Below are 16,753 nucleotides of genomic sequence, written 5' to 3' on the forward strand. Positions count from 1 at the left end.
CATAGTGGATACACTGGGAGTAATTGTCCAGGAATCCTTAGGTTCTGGAAAAATGCCAGCGGACTGGAAATCTACCCACATAATACCTTTATTTAAAAAGGCAAGGAGTCAAAACAAAATGAGTATCTATAGAGAAGTTTGCTTGACATCTTTTATTGGGAAAATGTTGGGTCTATTATAAAAGATGAATAGCAAAGCATTTATAAATATGTACTACAATCTGGCAGAGTCAGCATGGCTTTATGAAGAGGAAATGCTACATTACACATTTATTAGAGATAACAAAGTGTGAAGCTGGATGGAACACCACAGGCCAAGCAGCATCTTAGGAGTACAAAAGCAGACGTTTCGGGCCTAGACCCTTCATCAGAAAAGGCCCTTCATCACATTTATTAGAATTCTTTGAGGGAGTAAAAAGCAGAATGGATAAAGAAGAGGCTATGGATGTAATGTATTTAGGTGTCCAGAAGATATTAGATGAGGTACCACACGTTACAGTACTTACAAAGGTAATAATCAAAAAGGCTAAAGGAATGCTGGCCTTCAAATTAAAGGGCTGGAGTACAGGAATGCAGACATTATGCTGCAGTTATACAAAACCCTCATCAGACCCCACTTAGACTACCGTGAGCAGATGTTGGCACCACGCCATAGGAAGGCTGTTTTAGCCTTGGGGGGGGGGGGGGGGGGTGGGGGGGGTGGAGTATAACACAGGTGTACGTTGATGATACCTGGGCTTCAGGCATTAAATCATGAGAAATTAGACAAATTTGGCCTTTATTCTCTAAAATTTAAATGATTAAGCAATGATCAAATTCAGGTCTTCAGAATATTAACTGGGAAAGACAGAGTAAATAAAGATAAACTTCTTTTACTGGTTGAAGATCCTCGAACTGGGGGATAGACAGAGAAGCAGGGCCAAGCCACTTAGGAGACATGTTAGAAAACAAAGAGTAATGGAGATTCGGAACTCCCTCTAACAGCGGTTGATGCTTATTGAATTGTTAGATTTAAATCTGAGATAGACAAATTCTTATTAAGCTAGGATATCAAGGGAGATAGGCCCAAGGCAGGCATGTGGAATTAGACTACTGATCAGCCATGATTGTACTCAAAATGACCCAGGCTGGAATGGCTTACTCTTGATCTTATGTTCCTAAGAGCTTATGGTGTTAGGGGTTGCATATTAGCATGAATAGAGTCGGGAAGTATAAACTAGGATAATTAATTCACTGTCAAATCTAATTTGAATAGTAATATAAAGAATCATAGAATCTCTACAGTGTAAAAGCAGGCCATTCAGACCATCAAGTTCACACTGACCCTCTGAATAGCATCCTACCCAAAACCACCCACCTAACCATACTGGTAACCCTGAATTTCCCTGGACAAGAGGCAAAGAAAGGCAGAATTGAAGCTGAAAGACAGAGAAAGGGTAGTGGAAACTGAAGGAACAATAAGCTCTCTCTGATGAAGGGTCTAGGCCCGAAACGTCAGCGTTTCTGCTCCTGAGATGCTGCTTGGCCTGCTGTGTTCATCCAGCTCCACACTTTGTTATCTTGGATTCTCCAGCATCTGCAGTTCCCATTATCACAGGAACAATAAGTTATTATTTTTGTTGGTGGTTATGTAAAGAAATAAAATGAAATGTCATCAATTTTAAAAAGGTATTTCAAAGTACCAGATAACTAATTCATGTATTAAGATTTACTGCTATCGTGGAATATACTTTGATTGTTTAGTTTTTCAGCAACATTTTGGGGCCTTGACAAATGTGTAGCGTCAGTGAAAAGTGAAGTATTTTACTTTAGCAAACTATTTAATGTTGCGTTGTGAAACATGTCCAGTTTACTCTGGTTCTGCATTGCTAGGCAGACCTGCCAAATATTATGTCCAAAGGAACTTCATCTGTGTTCTCCAGCAATGTTTCTTGCTCAAGAAGTTGTGTTAGCTTCATCTAACACTAATCATGGTAAGCAACAATGGGCAAAGCAAGGCATTCCCTCTTCTCAGATATATATTCTCCATTTGTTAGTAGGAGGAGATACAGAGTCATTGAATGTTACAATTTTGCAGATTTGTTTTTAAATGTATTTTACTGAAAGAAACTAAAAGTTTTGAATTGCTGTTTCCAATACAGTACAAAAATCAACAACATTTAATTTGAAGAAATAGATCAGAGTAATAGATAAAGTAGAAGTCATTTCTTACTTTTTTTCTCACCTTTTTCAGCTTCTTGGTTTTAATTTCTACTTCTTGCTGAAGTGAGGAGTATGTGTCTTTCAATTCCATTGTCTCCTCATCTTGTAGCAACATCTGCTGTTGTATTTCTCTCTCTCTCCGTTTCTATCGAAAGGGAAAAGTGTGAATATATCATTCTCCATTCCTGAGACCATGTGCAGCTGCTCTGTTTCGACATAACAAGTAACTTCATGCATTGACGCCAACAACTTGAGGGGAACAAAGCTCCATCATGCTAAAAATTAGCAAATGCCAACAAACAAAAAAGGGTAAGAAAATAAAAGATGCTTTAAAAAAAGTTTGAGAAGAAAATCTCTGCCTCTTTGAGAGTTGTTTCATTGTGTTTCTTTGTCTTAGTCCAGTGGGTGAGTATTTTAAACGGATTGGAAATTCATTTTGAGACATTAGGGAAAGGCTTTGTCACCTTGGTAATGTTACTGGATTGTAATTCCAACCCCAGGCTAATGTTCTGGGGATATGGGTTTGAAACCCATGGTGACTGATGGTGAAATTTAAATTCAATAAAAAATGTCTGGAATAAAACTTTTTTACTGTTGTTGTAAAATTCCACCTGGCTTGCTATTGCTTTTGCCTGGTCTTGTCCATACCTATTACAAACTGGTTTATTTTTATTTGCTTCCTGGGCAATAAACACTTGCTTAGCCAGCAATGTCCACATCTCGTAAATAAATTCTTAGTGCCATAAAGTATCAATTCGATTTGATTTGATTTATTATAGTCACAAATTACTGAGATACAGCGCTAACCAGACAAATCATACCTCACATAAGTACATCAGGGTAACAGAACAGAACAGAACTGGCTACCTTGCAGAATACAGTGTTACGGCTACACAGAAGGTAGAAAGATTAACTCGGATGTATGAGAGGGCTGCTCATAAGTCTGATAACGGGGTGGAGGGGGGAGAAACTGTTCTTAAATCTGTTGGTATGTGTTTTCAAACATTTCTATCTTCTGCCTGATGGAAGAGGGTAAAAGAGAATATAACTGGGGTGGAAGAGGTCTTTGATTATGTCGGCCACTTTTGTGAGGCAGTGGGAAATGCAGATGGAGTTAATGGAAGAAAGGTTGGTTTTCCTGATGGACTGGGTTGCATTCATAACTCTCTTGTGGTCTTGGACAGAGCAGTTGCCATATCAAGCTGTGATGCATCCTGGGAGGATATCTATGACACATCAAATGGAAAGTCCACATTGGCTGGATAAATTCCATCAGTGGTAAATGTGTCCTACTACCCAAATGTATGCTTATTTTACAATCAGGGATCCAAGGAAATTATGTGGTTTAACATAGAACATTACAGCACAGTACAGGCCCTTTGGCCCTCAATGTTGTGCCGACCTGTCATACCGATCTGAAGCCCATCTAACCTACACTATTCCATGTACGTCCATGTGCTTGTCCAATGATGACTTAAATGTACTTGAAGTTGGAGAATCTACTACTGTTGCAGGCAAAGCATTCCATTCCCTTACTACTCTCTGAGTAAAGAAACTACCTCTGACATCTGTCCTATATCTTTGACCCCTCAATTTAAAGCTATGCCCCCTCGTGCTCGCCGTCACCATCCTCGGAAAAAGGCTCTCCCTAGCCACCCTATCTAACCCTCTGATTATCTTATATGTCTCAATTAAGTCACCTCTCAACCTTCTTCTCTCTAATGAAAACAGCCTCAAGTCCCTCAGCCTTTCCTCGTAAGACCTTCCCTCCATACCAGGCAACATCCTAGTAAATCTCCTCTGCACCCTTTCCAAAGCTTCCACATCCTTCTTATAATGCGGTGACCAGAACTGTACGCAATACTCCAAGTGCGGCCACACCAGAGTTTTGTACAGCTTCACCATAACCTCTTGGTTCCGGAACTTGATCCCTCTATTAATAAAAGCTAAAACACTGTATGCCTTCTTAACAACCCTGTCAACCTGGGTGGCAACTTTCAAGAATCTGTGTACATGGACACCGAGATCTCTCTGCTCATCTACACTGCTAAGAATCTTACCATTAGCCCTGTACTTTGCCTTCTGGTTACTCCTACCAAAGTGCATCACCTCACACTTGTCTGCATTAAACTCCATTTGCTACCTCTCAGCCCAGCTCTGCAGCTTATCTATGTCTCTCTGTAACCTACAACATCCTTCATCACTATCCACAACTCCACCGACCTTAGTGTCATCTGCAAATTTACTAACCCATCCTTCTTCGCCCTCATCCAGGTCATTTATAAAAATGACTAACAGCAGTGAACCCAACACCGACCCTTGCGGCACACCACTAGTAACTGGTCTCCAGGATGAACATTTCCCATCAACCATCACCCTCTGTCTTCTTTCAGCAAGCCAATTTCTGATCCAAACTGCTATATCTCCCACAATCCCATTCCTCCGCATTTTGTACAATAGCCTATTGTGGGGAACCTTATCGAACGCCTTGCTGAAATCCATATACACCACATCAACCGGTTTACTCTCATCTACCTGTTTGGACACCTTCTCAAAGAATTCAATAAGGTTTGTGAGGCACGACCTACCCTTCACAAAACCGTGCTGACTATCCCTAATCAATTTATTGTTTTCCAGATGATTATAAATCCTATCTCTTATAACCTTTTCCAACACTTTACCAACAACTGAAGTAAGGCTCACTGGTCTATAATTACCAGGGTTGTCTCTACTCCCCTCCTTGAACAGGGGAACCACATCTGCTACCCTCCAGTCATCTGGCACTATTCCTGTAGACAATGATGAGTTAAAGATCAATGCCAAAGGCTCAGCAATCTCCTCCCTGGCTTCCCAGAGGATCCTAGGAAAAATCCCATCTGGCCCAGGGGACTTATCTATTTTCACACACTGTAAGATTTCTAATACCTCTTCCTTGTGAAACTCAATCCCACCTAGTCTAGTAGCCTGTATCTCAGTATTCTCCTCAACATTGTCGTTTTCGAGAGTGAATACTGTTGAAAAATATTCATTTATCGCTTCCCCTATCTCCTCTGACTCCACACACAACTTCCCACGACTATCTTTGATTGGCCCTAATCTTACTCTCATCATTCTTTTATTCCTTAAATATCTATAGAAAGCCTTAGGGTTTACCCTGATCCTATCCGCCAACAACTTCTCATGTCTCCTCCTGGCTCTTCTGAGCTCTCTCTTTAGGTCCTTCCTGGCTACCTTGTAACCCTCAAGCGTCCTAACTGAGCATTCACATCTCATCCTAACATAAGCCTTCTTCTTCCTCTTGACCAGAGATTCCACTTCCTTCGTAAACCACGGCTCCCGCGCTCTACAGCTTCCTCCCTGCCTGACAGGTACATACTTATCTAGGTCACACAGGAGCTTTTCTTTGAATAAGCTCCACATTTCTAATGTGCCCATCCCCTGCAGTTTCCTTCCCCATCCTATGCTCCCTAAATCTTGCCTAATCTCATTGTAATTGCCTTTCCCCCAGCAATTACTCTTGCCCAGTGGTATACACCTATCCCTTTCCATCACTAGAGTAAACATAACAGAATTGTGATCACTATCACGAAAGTGATCACCTACTTCCAAATCTAACACCTGGCTGGGCTCATTACCCAGTACCAAATCTAATGTGGCTTCGCCCCTTGTTGGCCTGTCTACATACTGTGTCAGGAAGCCCTCCTGCACACACTGGACAAAAACTGACCCATCTATAGTACTCGAACCATAGTGCTCCCAGTCAATATTTGGAAAGTTGAAGTCCCCCATGACAACTACCCTGTCTCTCTCACTTGTAATTATTTAGTTTCGAACACAACAGGCTTCTGAGATCTTGTGATGCAGTGGGTAGTGTCCCTATATCTGAGTAAGAAGTTTGGATTTGAGAACTACTCCATGATTTGATGCCAAAGAAGGTGCACCCCATATGTGACCAAACAGATTGAAATTCAATTTGCATATTCTTCCAAAGAAGGCCAGTGGAGGATAGTAAGAACGGAGAGATTCCTGGCATCATCAGCAATGTGGTGGATAGAAAGCTAAAGTCACTATCATTGCCATCCATCACTAGAGAACAATACACATAGTGGAACAGCAAGACCAAAAAACATTACATATAGCTACTCGGTCCTGTCAATCACGACTGATACGTTTCTCAATCCCATTCTCCTGCCTTCCCCCTGTAAGTCTTGATCCCGTTACCAATCAAGAGCACATCCATCTCTATTGAAATACACTCAGTGACCTTGCCTCCCCAGCCTTCTGCAGTAATGAGTTCCAAAGAGTCACCACCCTCTGGCTGAAGAAATTCCTTCTCATCTCAGTTCTAAAGGGTTGTCCCTTCATCCTGAGGCCGTACCCCTGGGTCCTAGTCTCTCCTCCTAATTGAAATATCGTCTCCATGTCTAGTCTATCCAGACCTCTCAGTATTCTGTAAATTTCAATCAGGTCCCCGCTCATCCTCAGAAACACCATGGAGAACAGACCCAGAGTCCTTAACTGCTGCAGCAAACTGGACTCCCTGAACTGTAACACACCAACACATAATTGATACTTACATGCTGTTAAAAAGTTACGTAATCCTACTTTGGATGTACAGGTAGCTTGTAGTCTACGTTAACCTCTTAAATTATTACATGTTAACAACTGTTTAAACTCTTAGCCTCAATTTGTGTTTCGTATCCCTTCCACAACTCATTTTACCAACCTACAATATTACAGTTCTGCCCAGACTAATCTTATTACAATTTAGCATCAGGGGAGCAGGACAGCTGATGTTTCGGGTTTGGACCCTTCTTCAGAACTTCTGAAGAAGGGTTCCAACCCGAAACATCAACTTTATTGCTGCTTTGATGCTGTCTGGCCTGCTGTGCTCCTCCAGCTCCGTACTGTGTGATCTCTGACTCCAGCATCAGCAGTTCTTACCATCTCTCATTGCAATTTAAACTGTTTTCAAGAAGTCTGTCTTGATCCTAACCTAATCTGCTGCATGAGAAGCCAATGGAGCATATGATCAAAATAATGCTCCATTAGTGATAAGTTAACTTACCACAGAGCCAAAATCAAACTTGGGACATTCTGTTCTTTTGTCTGAATATTTCATTAGGAATTACATTTATTCAAAAGGGCACTGGAAATGCTATTTGATACATTTTCAAGAACTTTTATATCATGGCTAAATGTGGAAGCATTCAGTTTATTTGTACGAATGGCATCTTGCGTGGTTTCATTAATCTTGTGCGCTTTGTCTACTGCTAATTGCACGAACTAATGTGCTGTACAATTCCTTCTCAACTCATCAAAGTAATTGAGCAAAACAGCAAGAATGTCTTCATTAATAAGAATAAAGCCAGTAAGTGAGGAATTTACCTGCTCTGCAATTTCCTGCCTCTTCTGCTCCAGCATTTTTTGTTGTTCATTCGTATGATCCATGATGTTCTTGCCTCCAATGAGCAGCTTGCTTTCCATCGCCTGGAGGAGCTATAGATAAAGATCCATTTAGAATGCATCACAGAATCACTCAACTATCTTTTAGAAATTCCAACAGAGAGAAATATTTAGAACATCAATGAAGAAAAACATTTGTGACAAAAAAAGGAACAATTTTCCAGATCTGTTATTAAAGACACTAGGAAGAAGCTCCAATGCAAGAGTTGACATACTGGGTCCAAGGGATGGAGATGGTAGGAATACTGTTTGTAATATGAGAAAATGATAGCTGATTCATTGGAATATTGATCAAACCTGGTTGGCTAAAACCCTAAGTTATGTGTAAGCAATTGCCCATCAGCACAATCAACATTCCTGAATAGGAAAATCTTCACCAAGAGCAACAGTGCAGTCACACTGCAATTTGTTATAGGGAGACTGTGCCCACTTCTTTTAGGAGAGTACCGTATCTGCTGCCCACTTTGCAGTGAAGTCAAGTCTTGATTTTCACGCCCAGGCTTAACTCCGATGTGACCAGTGGGAATCCCTGCCTGGAATACTTGGAGTAACCTGCAGGTTCTTTTTGGGAATGGGGTGCAGATTTGGGAATAAGGCCAGGCCAGCAGCATATCACATGAATTTTGTGGAGACAACATGAACACTTAAGCTGCTTCTAATTTCTCAGTAGATGAAGATGAGAAAATTGTTATTATTCTGTACATCATTTATTACTTCTGCTGCCCCAATCTACTTCATAATATAGTACTTCAGACTGTATTCGAGACTGAAAGTATTCCCATAAATAATGCTGGAAACAGAACGCTTAAGGATTTAACAAGGAAAATGGCTAACATTTGAAAAAATTAAAAGGGAATGGGAAAACGGACAGGGATTATAGAGAACCAATACAGAGCCTGCATCTGCAGCTTAAATACCATAAATATTATAGAAAAAAAGGACAAATGTCAGTTGGATAACAGAAACAAAATCAGGCTGAATGTAGAAGTTTTGTCTCTAAGATGAAATCTAGAAGTCTGTTTTGGCATGTAAATGGTTAGTAAAATGACGAGGTTCATTTAAACATAAAAGGGGATTTTCATTAAAATAAAACAAAGAACTCTGGATGCTGTAGAAACTCTGTAGGTCTGGCAGCACTGGAGAGCAGTCAGACAACATTTTGATCCAGTGAATCTTCATCAGAACACATGGAGACAGGACATGGCTGAGTGATAAAATAAGGATTTTGCATTTGACTTATGAACAAAAACTATCGAAAGACATAGTCAAGACAGAGGAAGTATTTAATAGGCTGACTGCACTTGAAAATGGTAAGTTAACATGAGCAGGTGAAATGTATCCAAAAATACTGTGGACAGTAAGTGTAGAAATTGAAGAGACATTGGTCATAATTTTACAGTTCTCCTTGGATACAGGAAGGATGTGGAAGCATTAGAAAAGGTGCAGAGGAGATTTACTAGGGTGTTGCCTGGTCTGGAGCGCAGGCCCTATGAAGAAAGGCTGAGGGACTTGGTTCTTCTCATTGGAGAGAAGGAGGCTAAGAGGGGATTTAATAGAGACATACAAGATGATCAGAGGATTAGATAGGGTGGACAGTGAGAGTCCTTTTCTGAGGACAATGACTTCAGCTTGTACAAGGGGGCATAGCTACAAATTGAGGGGTGATATATTTAAGACAGATGTCAGAGGCAGGTTCTTTACTCAGAGTGGTAAGGGCGTGGAACACCCTGCCTGCCAATGTAGTTAACTCAGCCACATTAGGGGCATTTAAATAGTCCTTGGATAAGCATATGGATGATGATGGGAATAGAGTAGGGGGAGGGGCTTAGAATAGTTCACAGGTTGGCGCACCATCGAGGGCCGAAGGGCCTGTTCTGCGCTGTATTGTTCTATGTTCTATGAGAAGGGAAGGAAATGGGATCAGAGTCAGGAGCTCTCATTGATTAACTGGGAGAGGCATTTGGTGATGCATCAAATGGCCGTTTTTGTATGGGCAGAGATAATGGGAGCTGCAAATGCTGGAGAATCCAGGATAACAAAGTGTGGAGCTGGATGAACACAGCAGGCCAAGCAGCATCTTAGGAGCACAAAAGCTGACGTTTCGGGTCTTTTTCTGATGAAGGGTCTCGGCCCGAAACGTTAGCTTTTGTGCTCCTAAGATGTTGCTTGGCCTGCTGTGTTCATCCAGCTCCACACTTTGTTATCTTGTTTCGTATGGACAGTTCTGTCAGTATTTGACTGTGATAGTGCCAGATGTTTGGGTTTCCTCCAGGTGCTCTAGTTTCCTCCCACAGTCCAAAGGTGTGCAGATTAGGGTGGACTGGCTATGATAAACAGCCTGTAGTGCCCAGGGATGTGCCAGCTAGTAGGGTAGCCAATGGGAAGTGCAGGTTATAGGGATAGGGCACAGGGAATGAACCTGGGTGGGATGCTCTGTGTAGGGTTGGCGTGAACTTGATGGGCCGAATGGCCTGCATCCACACTGTACAGATTCTACCAGCTCACATGGTAAGTGGGATATCAGATACAGGCCCACAGATTGTTCACAGAAAATGAAACAGAAAATCAGTGGCACTCTTTGATGGCAGGATTTTTAAAAATTGAGTAATAATTGGAACAATTTATGCATATGAGATCAATCGATCTAAACGTTACTCACTCTGCTTCTTTAAATTCATGTTATTAAACATTGCTGAACGAGATTAAAAAGGGACATTTTTCTTTATTTGTTTTCATTCATACATTGAAATGGCTGTAGATTTCTGTTTAAATGTTAAGCTTTATTTATTTCACAGATTACACTTTTGAGAAAAATCTACTTTTTTGATGACATAACAATCTACAAAAATGAAACTTTTCTCTAAGACAATTAAGTCTGAGTAGGACAAGTGAGATTATAACTGCATTGCAATAAACCACTGCATTCATTTTAATATCCTCCTGATTTATTCAGGAAATAACTGTTTACCAAATTCTGAAAAAGCTTCAAAACAGAAGCTTAAAATGTCACAATTGTATGATTGATTATTGATTATATTTTTCCTAAATTGGTGGTGATTTTCACATAGGAGCAACAAGAAAGGACATCACAAAGTATTTTACATTCAATGAGTTGCCTTGTGAATATCAATTGCTGTTAGGCAGGCAGACACAACAGTCAAATTGAACACAGTAAGATTCACAAAGAAATTCAGTTGAACTGTTTTTGTTGGTTCTGTGTCATGGGATAAAGATTAGTCAAGATAACTGGAAACTGCCCTGTTCTTTCAATAACACCTTGAGATTTTAGATGTTCACTTGCACAGGCAAAGACGGCTTTGATTTAATTGCACATCCTGAAGACGATGCCTCAAACAATACACTATTCCCCGAGTATTATAATGAAATAATGGCCTAGATTATGTGCAAATGACTGTGGGAATAAATTCACAACTTTCTCATTCAGGGACAAATTGCTTTGATATACAAGGAATTTAAAACAAATGCCTTGTATGCTGGTAGCTGTGTATGTCCAACAAAAGTAAAGTTGCTGGAAAAGCTCAGCAGGTCTGGCAGCACCTGTGAAAGAAAAAAAAATTGCAGAGAAAGGTGCTGGGTGTGGAGGAGGGTTTGGGGGAGAGCATGGAGCTGATGAGAGAGTTGCGGATGAACGGTCCCTGCAAAATGAGGACAGGAGTGGGGAGCGAAATACTGTTTTGGTGGTGGGGTCTGATTGTGGGTGGGAGATATGTTGGAGGATGATGTGTTGTATTCAGATGTTGGTGAGGTGGTATGTGTATGCTTTCCGCAGGGACTGTTCACTCTGCGACTCTCTCTTCAGCTCCAAACTCCCTACCAAACCCTCCACCACACCCTGCACCTTTCCCTGCAACCACAGGAGGTGCTTCGCCTAACCCCACACCTCCCCCTCACCACTGTCCAAGGCCCCAAACAATCTCTCCAAACCCATCAGAGGTTCACCTGCACTTCATCCAACCTCAGTTACTGTATCCATTGCTCCTGATGTGGTCTCCTCTATATCAGGAAGACCAAACACAGATTTGGGGACTGGTTTGCACCACATCTGCGTGCTGCATGCACCAACCAACCCAACTATCTGCTTGCCATTTACTTTAACTCCCCCTCCCACACCCACTCCCCTGGTGACATGTCCATCCTTGGCCTCCTCCATTGTCAGTGTGAGGCCAAACATAAACGACACCAGAATTTTCACCTTAGGAGCTTACAGCCCAAAGATCTGAATATCGAGTTCACCAGCTTCAAAATTCCTCCTTCCTCAACCTATCCACCTTCTGATTCACCTATCTGCCACTCCCTTCCCACTGACCAACCACAATAACCCCCAAACTGCATCCACCTACCTCCAAGATAACTACGTATGGAGCTGGGTGAACACAGCAGGCCAAGCAGCATCTCAGGAGCACAAAAGTTGATGTTTCATGCCTAGACCCTTCGTCAGGAAAGGAGGATAGGGACAGGATTTTGAAATAAATAGGAAGAGAGGGGGATGTGGACTGAAGATGGATAGAGGAGAAGATAGGTGGAGAGGAGAGTATGGGTGGGGAGGAGAGTATGGGTGGGGAGGTAAGGAGGGGATAGGTCAGTCTGGGGAGGACAGATAGGTCAAGGGGGCAGGATGAAGTTGGTAGGTAGGAAATGGAGGTGCGCTTTGAGGTGGGAGGAGGGGATAGGTGAGAGGAAGAACAGGTTAGGGAGGCGGGGACGAGCTGGGCTGGTTCTGGGATGCAGTAGCGGGAGGGAAGATTTTGAAGCTGGTGAAATCCACATTGATACCATTGGGCTGCAGAGTTCCCAAGCGGAATATGAGTTGCTGTTCCTGCAACCTTCGGGTGGCATCATTGTGGCATTGCAGGAGGCCCAGGATGGACATGTCATCTAAGGAATGGAAGGGGGAGTTGAAATGGTTCGCGACTAGGAGGTGCAGTTGTTTACTGCGAACTGAGCGGAGGTGTTCTGCAAAGCGGTCCCCAAACCTCCGCTTGGTTTCCCCAATGTAGAGGTAGCCACACTGGGTACAGCGGATGCAGTATACCACATTGGCGGATGTGCAAGTGAACATCTGCTTAATGTGGAAAGTCATCTTGGGTCTGGGATGGGAGTGAGGGAGGAGGTGTGGGGGCAGGTGTAGCACTTCCTGCGGTTGCAGGGGAAAGTGCCAGGTGTGGTGGGGTTCGAGGGGAGTGTGGAGCGGACAAGGGAGTCACGGAGAGAGTGGTCTCACTGGAAGGCAGACAAGGATGGGGTTGGAAAAATATCTTTGGTGGTGGGGTCAGATTGTAGATGGCGGAAGTGTCAGAGGATGATGCATTGGATTCGTAGGTTGGTAGGGTGGTATTTGAGGACTAGGGGAATTCTCTTGGGTTGGTTATTGCGAGGGCAGGGTGAGAGGGATGAGGTGCAGGAAATGCGGGAGACATGGTTGAGGGCGTTCTCGACCACTGTGGGGGGGAAGTTGCGGCCCTTGAAGAACGAGGACATCTGGGATGTGAGGGAGTAGAATGCCTCATCCTGGGAGCAGATGCAGCAGAGGCGAAGGAATCGGGAATAGGGGATGGAACATTTGCAGGAAGGTGGGTGGGTGGAGGTGTATTCCAGGTACCTGTGGGAGTCAGAGATAATGGGAACTGCAGATGCCGGAGAATCCAAGATAACAAAGTGTGAAGCTGGATGAACACAGCAGGCCACACAGCATCTCAAGAGCACAAAAGCTGACATTTTGGGCCTAGACCCCTCTCTGATGAAGGGCCTTAGCCCGAAACGTCAGCTTTAGTGCTCCTGAAATGCTGCTTGGCATGTTCATCCAGCTTCACACTTTGTTACCTGTGGGAGTTGGTGGGCTTGAAATGGACATCGGTTTGTAGGTGGTTGCCCGAGATGGAGACAGAAAGGTCCAGGAAGGTGCGGGAGGTGTTGGAGATGGTCCAGGTGATCTTGAGGTTCCAGGCCCTTTCAGCCCTCAACACCATTCTATATGATCATGGTGGATCATGTAATCCCAGTATCCCATTGCTAATTTCTCTCCGTGCCCCTCGACCTCTTTAGCCACAAGGGCCTTGTCCAGCTCCCTCTTGTATGTATCGAATGAACTGGCCCCAATTTCTTCCTGTGATATAGAATTCCACAGGTTCACAACTGTCTGATTAGAGAAATTCTTTTTCTTCAATAGCTTACTCCTTATTCTCAGACCAACGTTATGTTCAAGGTAGCAGTAAAATCTGTAGCAAATTCATCTCAGTTTCTGGTTCTGCCCTCTGGCTTCTTCAGCTTGACTAGACTCATCACTGGGTTCACCAACTGCAACTGCCAAGTTCGGACGTCTCAGGGTCCCTTTGTAGGGCCTCAACCAATATCAGGCTCACCAGAAATTTTGGCTTCTATATTTGCTTCAGGTTTTGTTTCCTTATAAACTGGGAGGTTGGCTTCCTTTCTGTGTTCCCTTTCTCAGTCTTTCTCTTCAGTTTCTGTTTCTACAAGTGTCTGCCTCAAGAAATAGAAACTATGAGATCATAAATTTTATCACTATTGACCTGTCGGCCACAATTTGCAACTGAATGTTAAAAATTAACTTTCATACATACTTAAAGTTACTGTTGGGAGGAAACAGCTTTTAACACCAATTTGACATTATTGTTTACTTGTGAAGCTGTGATTAATATGAAAATGTATTGTGGGTTTACTTCGATGGGAAATGATCATTTATCCCAGAAGAGAACAAAAGAAAATTCTTGCTGTGGTCAATGCAACTTTGCCACCTGCTTCTCATTAGCTGCTCAATCCCAAATTAACTAGTCCTCGTTGCCTTACTATTTCTTCAGCTTCAATAAGCTCTCAAGGAGAGACAACAGGTGCAATATTTTATTTTTTAGGGTGATCGAAATGATCTCTTTAATGTAAAAGGATTTCAATGTTTTACAGATAGCAAACTTAAGCCACGATGCACATTATGCTTCCTGTTATCGAGTGAAAAGCCAAGGTGAAGCTTCAACACAGTGGTCATGGAGACAGAAGTCAGTAGGTTCATGATGGTGATCTGCCTAATACTAAGCTAGCTGTCTGGAACCGCTCAATTCCTTATGTCACTGTGGGCCAAAGAGGAAACATGGTCTTAGGTCTACACTTTTCATTAAAGGTTGCAACAGAAACGCAATTCTCTCTCTGTCTGATAGCATTCCTTAAATCTTCCAGCTGTTTAAATTAATGTTTTGAAGAAATTCTACCTATCATGAACAAAGTCTTTCATTTATAAACCCAAGCTAAAGTTACAAAATAATTTATCAAAAGTTTCATGAATAAAGTGGAAAAAGGTCACTACAATGCCTGATATTTATGCAGCCGTAATTTTATGAGCAGTATCCTATACAGCCAACTGATATCCTTGTCTTTTCTATTAAAAAAAATGAGTTGAGTGATGCTTAATATTCAAAGCCCCAGTAAAATGCACATCCTCCTGCAAATTCAGGACACAGGAGATTATGATGACCCCACTAATTGCATCTCTAGTGCCATGAATATTGGATGAGATTTGCTGCTTTTCTGTCATGCCTTTCTACTTATGAGTTGATTCTGCCCTAGTTATAACAGAGCATTTCTTAAGGATAAGATTCTGAAATGGGCGTCATTAGTTTTTTATCAAAATTATTCTCAGTGCACTGGTTTCAGTCACTAATAAATCATTGGTGATTGAATAGATCAGAACAATGACTGTAAGATGAATAGTTTAGAATAAGCTGCAAATATTAACATGCATAATGCTAGCAATATTTTCCATGGGACCTTTGTGGAATTGCACCCAAAGCCTCACATTTAAAGCTGCTACGAAATGACATCAGGAGCCAATGTGGATATTGTCTCTTGCTGCCTGGATTTGATTCACTCAGCTGTGACCCAAAAATAAACTTCCCAGGATTCACGATGCTCTAATTGTTCTTAGTGCCAGTAAAATAATGATTTTTAAAGACTGTTGTTTTTTTGTTCAGATCTCTCATAGTAATGCTCACAAGAAATTGAAAACAAATGCAGCTTTCAGGGGGTAAAACAAGAAGCATAGCCTGAATGGGTAAAGTGACATACTTCATTTAACAACTTGTACACAATTGTATTAACAGAAAGACACATTTGCATTGGCAGCTTCCATTGTCCATGTGGACATGGCTGTACATGTTTTATATGGTTATTATTTGACCCCAAAGTGTTGCCCTCAATTTAGGTGGGTATAAAGAACAAAGGAATTTGAATAAAGGTAGACAGTTTTTCTTTTACAGGATACTCATTGACATTGAGTTAGGAATGAGGGAGCTGAATTTCCCAGTGTGTGTGGTCATCCACGTTGGGACAATGAGTTTATACACATCATCAGGGCACTGATTAATACAACTCCTCAAGAAGTGGCCTTCTTTTTAGCCAGGTCCACATTTGTCATCATCCCATTGTGTCCCTTCAGCAGGAAATCCAATGTTAGGTGCTAGAAACACCGTGCCAGGAGAGGTGGTAGAAGCAAATGCAATAGCAATGTTTAAGAGGCATTTGAGAGACAGACACATGAACAGTCAGGGAACAGAGGGATATTGACCATGAGCAGGCAGATGGGATTAGTTTAAAATGGCATCATTGTCATCACATATGTGGTGGGCTGAAGGACCTGTTCCTTTGCTGTACTGTTTTATGTTCTATGCTCTTAGCCCTTTCATAGGATTCTGGCCACGGCTTCCAACTGGACAATTCCTTCCTTGGGGGATGGATCCTCTGGCTCTAGTAAGTTCCTGGTCAGCTGCCCTGACCTTGGAAAATCAGTCGTGATTTCACTTACCTGGCTGCTAGGTTCAAGCAGTGGGCTGCTAAATTTGTGCCTGACCAATCTCTAAGAAATTCCTTCAAAGGTAGGAAGCACTGGGGAGTAATTTATTCTCCCAGCTTCTCCTCATATCCAAATCTAACTTCATGGAACCAGAACAATTCAACTCAGGGAGCCAATGATGAGTCTAGTTTTTGATGGAAAGTGATTAGAGGACATAGGACGTGAACTGAAATATAATCTGATGGTCACCATTTTAAAGTAATATATTCTT

General features: G+C 42.2%; 1 protein-coding gene across 2 annotated transcripts in view; it reads right to left on the minus strand.

Moving 5' to 3' along the window:
- The window catches only part of LOC125452933 (kinesin-like protein KIF3C), a 216,121-nt gene that overhangs the window by 58,729 nt on the left and 140,639 nt on the right, over positions 1 to 16,753 (minus strand). Inside the window, exons 3-4 of one of the 2 annotated variants that reach the window (XM_048531919.2) lie at positions 7,590 to 7,700; positions 2,212 to 2,346 (exon numbers count right to left, since the gene is read on the minus strand). In XM_048531919.2, the coding sequence (XP_048387876.1) occupies positions 2,212 to 2,346; positions 7,590 to 7,700 (246 nt within the window). The remainder of the gene's footprint in view (positions 1 to 2,211; positions 2,347 to 7,589; positions 7,701 to 16,753) is intronic. The other variant, XM_048531920.2, reaches the window with a different exon arrangement.

This window comes from Stegostoma tigrinum, chromosome 4 (assembly GCF_030684315.1).
Source record: "Stegostoma tigrinum isolate sSteTig4 chromosome 4, sSteTig4.hap1, whole genome shotgun sequence".
In the NCBI taxonomy this organism is placed as follows: Eukaryota; Metazoa; Chordata; class Chondrichthyes; order Orectolobiformes; family Stegostomatidae; genus Stegostoma; species Stegostoma tigrinum.